The following is a 9,464-nucleotide window of genomic DNA, read 5'->3' as shown; positions in this document are numbered from 1 at the left end:
AGCACATATAATCAGTACTAGCTTTATACATGCAGATGTTTTTTCACGCGTACCACCCCTTCTCCCCCAACAAATCAGCAAATCGGAGATGAGGTTTTCCTCGGTTACGATTACCGAGTTGTTCGCTTATACCCTTTTTTGCTGAGCGCTTTGCGAAAAAAATTACGGGATATGGACGATGCCTAAAGTAAGCAGATATTTATGGTTGTGTAGGAAGAAATTTCCCATATTAAGTTACACCGATTCCGACATCCATTGCGACATTTAATTATTTCCTCTTTTTCTTGAGTTGGTATGAACCTGAAACTGTGGAAGTCGACCCATACCAGAGTGGCCCATTTCACATGCAGGGAATCTGCCGATTATCACAAATCTAGCCAAAATGCACATGAATTACATCCTTCCTAGCATAACCCGGCTTGATCATCAGTGCTTGTCATGGGGAGGAGATCATTACTGGTGAAGAGTAAAACTACTGAAAATTCACTCGTACCCTACCGTGAAAGGCTAGTCCCGCGTCGCTAGATACCGAAACAAAAGTGCCCGAGAGAGGCGCTTTTGGAAGTAAAACAGAAAACCCGATGAAAAGAAGTTTGACAGCTTTTAGAGGGCTAAGCAAACGGCATTTAATATCCACTGCTAATGCCGTACCGAAGGAACAGATGTTTAGCTACGCACGTGTCGAATTCCCGGTCAGTCGTTATATTCCTTGATTTGAATAAAAAATGGACTACGCCGTATAGCACTCGAACTGCTTTTATGTTTTAAAACACTTTGAACAGTTAAATAATTTTAATGTTGAATGTTGCACTGTAAATTAGCATGAAGTCTCTTCTGTTGCCCGAGGTGACGGTGTAGTCACAGAACGCCTCGCAAACATTCTTTGCGATGTAGATTAAAACGCGATATTTGTACAGGAGTTAGTCAATTAAAATCAGAAAAAATATATTTTATTTATTCCTCCGTCATGCAATTCTTCTAGGGATTATTTAAGGCCTGATTGTTTGTTTCGTGACAAAGAATTAAGCACACATTGATGTACAATTTAGCTCTACGCTTTTAACACAGGCGATATCTCTTTAGTCGGGTAGTGATTCCAAAAATCTTTGTTGGCGCGAAAACCACTGTTTCCCAATAGAATGTTATGAAATGACACTGTAATTTTCCAGCTAGCGTACATTGCTGCTACGGCTAAGCATCTAAAGTTGTGAAACTCTCTTATCATTTGAAACAATACAAAGCATGTGATTGGTAGATGGTTAAAACCTTGGGTTTTCACTTTACTGCATTTGAAAATAACGCCAACACTGATTGGTCAAATGCACGTGAACCAGGCAAGCGAATTTCGAAAGATTTCACCTAATATGGCGGACGGGAAATCACATAGGATAAAGGGTTGGAGAACTATTTGGAGAAGAATCAGTGTCGCCGGCATTTAACTCGCGAGTCGTCTGTAAGTTGCTTTGTGTGGATAACTACCTACAATCTTTTTGTACCCCAAGGTGAGGAGCATTTTAAAATTTTCCACGCCAAAACTGGTTAACCCCGGAGGCTGAACCCGGTCATACTCGTCAAACCAGTCTTGAAGCGAACGGTCTGCATAAGGGAACGAGTTGAAATTTAAACTTACTTACGACTTATCGCATCAGCTGGAAGTCGGTTGAGTTGAGATTGGAATTAAATTGAGTTTGCGTCATGTTTGTTAACTCTGGATGTATTCTAAAAATTCGAACGAGCATTGAAAATGGAAAATTACCGTCAAGATTGTGTAGGAAGACCGTTGCAGACCTGTGGTTCTCGATACTTCAGCGAAATGCAGTTACGTAAGGCCATCCGGCCCGCAGATGAAAACCTGAGAAAATCCGGGATGCGAATTTTTTTAAGCAGTTAGCGAAGAAAAACGCTATCTTTCCTTCAATGTATCCTGCGAATCGATCAAGGCCAGGTTAGCAGCTCATCTGGTGAAAAAAAACTTAAATGAGTAGACTTGATTGGACTTCGCCCAGTCTTGAATTTTAAAGATGCACTTGAAAAATCAACATGTTTTTTTTGCTGACATTTACGCGATCTTCTCCAAAATTAACCTACATTGAGCTTGTTTTGCACGAACTCGGAGTTGAGTTTTACACGAATTTGTTAAGCAATGCTAATAAACAATGCTATTAATTTTATTTGTTTGTAGCAAAAATTTCATCGCGGTAACTGAATATTCAAGGTCCAAAGCTAAAGCTATATGTAAAGTGCCAGCACTTCACTAACAGTGCCATCGAAGCTGTATTAATATCGAAAATTTAACGATACAGTCTATTTTCGTTTGGTTGCTTACTTGAGAGTAAGAATGATGCAATCCTAAAATAAAATTCGAAATTTACATTTATGATATGATAATATTTTACTGTTTTGATTGTTTTGGCTGCGTCAGTCTGTATCACTGTTCACTCAGTCTTGCTCTTGATACCTATTTTGTATTTTAAAAACTACTGACACCTTTTTTCAAGAGGATTTTCAGTGGACAGGTACAACTGTTACGGTGCTTAAGTCCTTGGAATTAAAATATTGCAGAAAATTATTTAAGATTAAATAAATTTCAAAAGACATAATACAAAATTCTATTGTTTTGGAAATGTATTATCAATACTTAAATATGATTAAATATAATCACTTTGCTCCAGCTCAGAGACTTACCTTTCAGCTTAGTATTGCACTAACCTAAAATAGTTTTTTTTTTTTGCAGACATACTTGCATTCATAAACAATGGGATTCGGACGTCAAGACACAGCCCCTGCTATGGAACTACTTCAATGTGTGAATAATGACCAGGGATCGAAAAGCAATACACCATCTGTTCCTTCATCGCCCCTAACACTGATTGAAAAAATCAATCAGAAAATTGTAGCTAAAGAAAAATTCTTCAGCTTGGAATTTTTTCCTCCAAGAACTCCAAATGGAGCAGTGAACTTGATTGCCAAGTTTGACAGGATTTCTATGGGATGCCCATTATTTTGTGATGTGACATGGCATCCTGCTGGAGACCCTGGTGGGGATAAGGAAACAAGTTCCATGACAATAGCCAGTGCCGCTTTAAACTACTGTGGACTTGAAACTATGTTGCACATTTCTTGTGCTAATACGGTGAAAGATACAGTGACTAAGCACTTGATGAAAGCTAAAGCATTGGGAATTAGAAACATTCTTGCTCTTCGAGGTGGTAAGCGCTTGTTATTATGCTATGAAAAAAAAAAAGTGATTCTACAACTGATGCATATCTTTTGACCCTTTCACAACTATATACATGTATTCCTCACAATTAGAGTTCTGATTGTTGAGTTGAGTTGAGGTGTTGGCATTTTAAAATGAGTCCACTACCCATGGGAACAGTGCTTGTTGGGCTGGCTGGCCCCATCTTACAATGTACAGAACAGCATTTATCACAGCATAGAGCCCTATCAGTTGCTACAGTACATAAGTATTCTCTCAGGAAATTTTTATTTGTTAGTGAACTGTAAACTGTTTTTTGTTATTTCATATACAAAAGTGTGTATATACATGTGGTTGTGGTGTTTATTATAATTTTGGAAAGCATTATCCAATTGATTTTCAATTTTCCAAAACTCTCGCATTTTCAGATCCACCCAATGGGGAGGAGTGGCAAGCACTTGATGATGGTTTGGCTTACGGCACAGATATGGTTAAACACATCCGCCAAGAGTTTGGAGATACTTTCACCATTTGTGTGGCAGGTGAGTGAGTAGATGAAACCATGATTGTATCTTACATAGTTTGATAACTTGGTTCTTCATATCTTCTTTTGCTATCCTGGCTTTGTTCTCCGACCCTTTGTTTAATGTGCCCTGTCTATTAGTACAACAACAGCAAAAAAAAGAATGACAATCTTTTTGAAGTAATGTTAATCCCTCCCACAAACTTTAATCAATTTGAAATGTAACATCTTCTTCACAAGAATGGAGTATTTTCATAGCTCTGGAAGCAGTTGCATTTTTTTCAAATATCCTCCAAACCTACTATGAAGTTTTACCAGCCAAGCTCTCACATCTGTGAGGCTTTTCATTTGGAAGGATAGATAACCTTGTGTAAGGAAATGCTATATTAAATTAGCATTTTTGGACATGTTCCAATTGATTGTCTGATGTGCATTGATGTTTACTGAAGCTTTAGAAGAAAGCTTTTCTCTAAAATAAAGTTGTCATCTTGTTAGGCTACCCAAATGGTCACCCAGACTGCCCCACATATGAGGAAGATCTTCAACATTTGAAGGAGAAAGTAGATGCTGGATCAGATTTCATCATTACACAACTGTTCTTTGAGAACAAAACATTCTTCAAATTTGTTAAGGATTGCCGAGATATTGGTATAACTGTACCAATCATACCTGGCATTATGCCCATTCAGGTTAGTCATAATTGCCAATACAATACCCTTGTAAATTAGTTACAAGAATTAAATCAAGATAACAACTTCTACCTGATGAGTTTGTGTATTATCTTTACCTTTCATTGGGTAATGTATGGATCTTATTGGGAGAGGTTAAACATGTCAATCATTTCTGGGAGTAGGGCGATTTTCAATGCTGTCTTGTTTCAATTTCTTGATTTCAACGTGACTCTACAGGGTTATGCTTCCTTGCGTCATCTCGTCAAGCTTTCAAGGTTAGAAGTTCCACAATGGATTGTGGATGCCATTGAACCTATCAAAGATGATGATGAGGCTATACGTAAATATGGGGTAGAGCTTGGAATCCAAATGGCACGTGAACTTTTAGAAAGTGATGACGTTCCTGGGTTACACTTTTACACCCTAAATCGAGAAGTTGCTACTCGAGAAATTTTGACAGCTTTGGGACTGTGGTGCCAGGATCCCGCTGCCAGCAGACCATTGCCTTGGAAGCCCTCTGCAAACAAGAAAAGGGTGTGTGAGGATGTGAGACCAATCTTCTGGGCTTCTCGACCAAAGAGTTATATGTATCGCACATCAGACTGGGATGAGTATCCTAATGGTAGATGGGGAAATTCATCATCACCAGCCTTCGGCGACTTGAGTGATCATCACTTGTTTTATTTACGGAGCAAAATCAAGAAAGAGGACTTGTTGAAAATGTGGGGAGGAGAACTCGCTTCCGTAGAAGATGTATTTGAGGTTTTCAGATGTTACATCTCTGGGGAAAACAATCAAAATGGTGTGCAGGTAATTGAAATGAAAAAAATCAAATCTGTGGGGAAGATCATGTGTGTGTGTGTGAATAATAGAAGAATATTAGTAACAGTTGGTTTTAATTAAGGTATTTCACTGATGAATTATAATCAGCATTCCAAGCTTTAACCGTTTTGGTCATCATGTATGAAACACCTTTCAAAACACCTTTTGAAACTGAATTTATTTGCAGTTTGGAAGTAACAATATTTTTTTTTCAGTAGTAATGCACAAAGTATCTTTTTCATATTTTTCTTTTCTTTTCTAATGGAGACCCAATTTATTTCCTGACTACCATTTCATGATTTAAGGTCTCCTAATGGTGACTTTGAAAAGAATAGAATGCAGAATACTGATAATTTATTTAAATTTATGGAACATAAACAGTCAAAAACTGTAAAGGGACTTAAGATAGAATGATACAACCTGATAAATCTCAGTGGTAAGCATAGAATATCAAATCAATTTTTCAGGTGAAATCACTTCCCTGGAATGATGACACCATTGCTCCAGAAACAGCTTTGATCAGAGAGAAGCTTGAATTTCTCAACAGCCATGGATTTCTAACAATCAACAGTCAGCCTCATGTGAATGCCAAACCATCAAGCGACCCTCTGGTAGGCTGGGGGGGAAGTGGTGGATATATCTACCAGAAGGTAAGTAATATTACTAGACATTAGACTTACCATGAGAAATCTGATTGGTTGAGAGCATACAGTCTATATACAATAGCGCGTGAAGTTGACATGATAATTCAAAGTCTGCCTAGTTTCTGAGCCCCTCATCTGTGTAGTGTTCTCAAACCCCTTTTCTGCAAACTCTGAGAGAGGTGTCTTCTTTTGTAGATTGTTTAAAGAATGTATAATAAAACACATATTGAGTTTGGTTTTTGCTTGATATCATGAATTATTAAACCTCTTGTCTGTGTTCTCTGCCTCAGTCTTTGGCTTAAGAAGATAACTGGGACCTTAGCATTAATAATTCATGGTATCATGCCCTACCTCATCCATTACTTTCTTGTTATACAAAACAAGATTTTGCAGTTCAACTGGTGTTAACAACCATTACTATCAGAAAAATAAGAAATTATTTCTATCTGGATTTTTTTATCTTTGCTTCCATTGAACCTAACATTGATTGGCACAATTGATTTTGGTTTAAATTATTGTTTGTTTCTTTGGTTTGATGGGGTATTTTATGTGTAAGTGACCTTGGTAACAGGAGTGGCATCATTAAAGCCTTTTTTAGTGCAGTGTTGAAAATTATGGATCTAAATATGCTGAGCCAGACTGCTAGTTTCACTTCTTTATGTATTTGTACATGTATGTGTATTAACATTCTTAATGAAGCCTTTTTACCATTTGTCTAGTATTATTTCAAAGTACAATCTACAAGCCTGCATTTGAATATAAAGCTTGTAGAGCCAATTTTTATCTTCAAATTCAGTTGTAATCTGAGTTAGATGTATATTTGATTAACAACACTTTCAAATTGCAGGCCTACCTAGAGTTCTTCACCTGCAAAGAAAACGTTGACATCCTTCTTGAAGTTTTAAAAGACTACCCACAAGTTAATTATCATTTTGTGAACAGAGAGGTAAGCTGGGAGTACAGTTTAATTCTTTGTAGTGTAGATCTATATGTATCCATCCCATTTAGTGAATATCCCAATAATTTTTAACTTGAAGTGATAGAAGTTTATTTGAGTATGTAGGAAACATGCCTCGTTGTTATTGAGCAGAGGAAAGGCTAAGCACTCCATTTTTTTAATGCTTTTTTTTTTTATCAGGGCTCAGTGAATGTAACCAATTCTGACGAGCTATCACCCATTGCCGTCACATGGGGTGTGTTTCCTGGAAAAGAGATTTATCAACCAACAGTTGTGGATCCTATCAGTTTTGAGTCTTGGAAAGTAAGTCCATGCATCTTAATTTTATCATCTAGTAAATGGTCAGAGACTGAAAGCCTTTGATGACAGTCTAACTGATCTCTCGAGCAAGGAAAGAATCTTTGCAAGTAGCCTGCAATTTTAGCAGTTGCTGAAAAGAAGCCTGACAAGATTTTGGCTTCAACTGGATCAAACCCATGCCTCCTAGATACTAGCTGGGTTCTACTACTAATAGAGCTAGGAAGCCACCTGTAAGGAGCAGGACAAATTTTAAAGGGTTCTTCTTTCCTGTAGAGGAACTTGATAACAACTTATAATGAAATTAACTTTTCTTTATTTCAATTGCTTGACTGACTTATGTCTTTAATTGTATCAAAGTAAGTATCTGATCAACTGCACACCTACCCCTTCCCTAACCTAACAATAACCCTAACTTATTACAGTGTTCTCCCTTATTTTAAGCATGACAGGTAAAATAAATTTTCAAACCGGTAAAGCAATCCTTTTACCTGTTGAAATTTTCCAGAATTCCAATCAATTTTAAACAGTAATAAGAGGTACTACAGGTGGTAAATGTTACCAGTTACTGCCTGAGAAGGAGAACACTGTTGTTGAGTTAGGGGAGGGGTAGGTGCGCTGTTTCTCAGATAATGAAGTTGATCCATTTAGTCTATCAAGGGTTTAGACTTAAATCATAATTGTTTGTATAGATTTTAAGTTTTAAGAAAGTCCTTTTGCTTATCTCCTCTATTTAGGATGAAGCATTTGATCTTTGGGATCAACGGTGGGGTCGACTCTACAAAGAAGACTCGCAATCGAGAAGAGTCATTGATGACATCTATAACAACTATTACCTTGTCAATTTAGTTGACAATGACTTTATCAAAGGGAACTGCCTTTGGGAAACACTTGAGAAAACAGTGGAACTGAGAGAAGGAACGTCTCAACGAATGGCTGCTGAAGCATGATAATATATGATTATTGCATGATTATAGTAATCTGAGTTGCTGTGAATATGGGAGAGCCAACCATTTAAAGTGATATTTTAGACTTCTCCAGTCCCTTTATTGTTTAAGAGGCTTATGGAGAATAGTGAAAAATATGCAAAGTTCAGGAGAAGGTTGAGAAATTTTTTACAAGAAAGCATTCAAAACTCTGGGATAGGATGGACAAAATTTTAAATCTAAACAGGATCATAATCCCTCAAGGGGATCTAAAATACCTAACTTATTTTACTCAAATCCTGATTAAGCGAGAATTATGAGTAAATGGGAAATGCTCATTTGTGGCAAGAATTTTCAGTTTGGCCATGTAGTTTTTAACGATCTTTACAAAGAGGCTTGATTATTTGAATAGACTTGACCAAACTGAGAAGATCATCCAGGCCAGTTATTTTCCAGACACACAAGATCAATTATAAAAAGATGATGCACCACAATCAATTTTTATGAAATTCTTGGGTTGATGCAAAATCTCTCTTTCATTGTACCTCAGTTTCAAATGTACCAACAATGATTTAACTCCACCCATGAATTCAAGCTGGACTTGAAACATTCTGAATTTTATTTGCAACATTCTAGCAGAGATCAGCTTGTTTCATGGGTTAAGAAGAATTCCTTACTTACTGGATAACATATATTATTTATATTTATTTCATTTAATGCTCTGACAGATCAATCAGAGTACACAGATACTGTATGAAGTACATTGTTGTGATGTTTTAATGGAAACCATCAAAGTAACTTGAAATTAAACCCCTTTCCCCAATACATCTAGTTTAGAATCCAGACTACTGTTGTTAGAAAGTTCTGTGAACTTGATTTGCTTACAAACCTTAACCAGGTTATCATTGATTTAGTCAGAGTTAGAAACTTAACACGGTAGACATACATTGAATTTCAAAAAAATTGCTAGTATGAGAGAATTGAAAGGATATTAGGAATTTTATACTAGTCATGAATAAATCAAACTTTGAATAACTGCTCTGTTTAACTGTTGGTATCCTTAATAACCCTTTAACCCCTAAGAGTGATTAGTAACTATTTTCTCCTATCAGTATCACCCCTAAAACAAACATCGAGGTCATGAGAATAAAGGAACTGATCACCAACTAAAGAAGCTTTGATTGTTAAACAAATTCTCTTTGTCGTCACCATAGGAAATGCATAGAAAACAGTACGGAGAAATTGTATACTGATGTTAGGGTGTAAAGGGTTTAGTATTAATTCTCGTCTCAGTGGTCACCCCTTCGATCCAGCCGAAGTTTAAGATTTCGTTGTTACACTTGTTGCAGAATACAAATGTTAATCATTAGCTCGTTAGATTTAGATTCCTCACCTCGGGCTTTGAACAAGGTAAACGCTGAGGT

General features: G+C 36.8%; 1 protein-coding gene across 4 annotated transcripts; it reads left to right on the top strand.

Annotated features, from left to right (window-relative positions):
* The first annotated feature begins 405 nt into the window (after window positions 1-405).
* Window positions 406-9,075, top strand: LOC131775399 (methylenetetrahydrofolate reductase (NADPH)). 4 transcript variants are annotated; one of them, XM_066172311.1, is made up of 9 exons: window positions 406-692; window positions 2,735-3,209; window positions 3,628-3,741; window positions 4,218-4,411; window positions 4,631-5,203; window positions 5,683-5,865; window positions 6,707-6,805; window positions 6,998-7,120; window positions 7,852-9,075. In XM_066172311.1, exons 2-9 carry the CDS (start codon window positions 2,756-2,758, stop codon window positions 8,062-8,064), a joined length of 1,953 nt encoding a protein of 650 aa, XP_066028408.1. In that variant the 5' UTR covers window positions 406-692; window positions 2,735-2,755; the 3' UTR covers window positions 8,065-9,075. The 4 variants fall into 4 exon arrangements, with proteins under 4 accessions (XP_066028408.1, XP_058947483.2, XP_058947485.2 ...); XM_059091500.2 differs by lacking the exon at window positions 406-692 and adding an exon at window positions 1,346-1,502; XM_059091502.2 differs by lacking the exon at window positions 406-692 and adding an exon at window positions 1,366-1,453.
* The last annotated feature ends 389 nt before the right edge of the window (window positions 9,076-9,464 follow it).

The sequence above is a fragment of the Pocillopora verrucosa genome, chromosome 9 (assembly GCF_036669915.1).
Source record: "Pocillopora verrucosa isolate sample1 chromosome 9, ASM3666991v2, whole genome shotgun sequence".
In the NCBI taxonomy this organism is placed as follows: domain Eukaryota; kingdom Metazoa; phylum Cnidaria; class Anthozoa; order Scleractinia; family Pocilloporidae; genus Pocillopora; species Pocillopora verrucosa.
This window is presented reverse-complemented; position numbering and strand designations above follow the sequence as displayed.

Coding starts and splice junctions, on each gene's coding strand:
- LOC131775399 (XM_066172311.1), top strand. CDS start 2,756: ATGGGATTCGGACGTCAAGACACAGCCCCTGCTATGGAACTACTTCAA. Junction 4,412..4,630: donor CTGGCATTATGCCCATTCAG/GTTAGTCATAAT, acceptor GTGACTCTACAG/GGTTATGCTTCCTTGCGTCA. Junction 6,806..6,997: donor ATCATTTTGTGAACAGAGAG/GTAAGCTGGGAG, acceptor TTTTTTTATCAG/GGCTCAGTGAATGTAACCAA.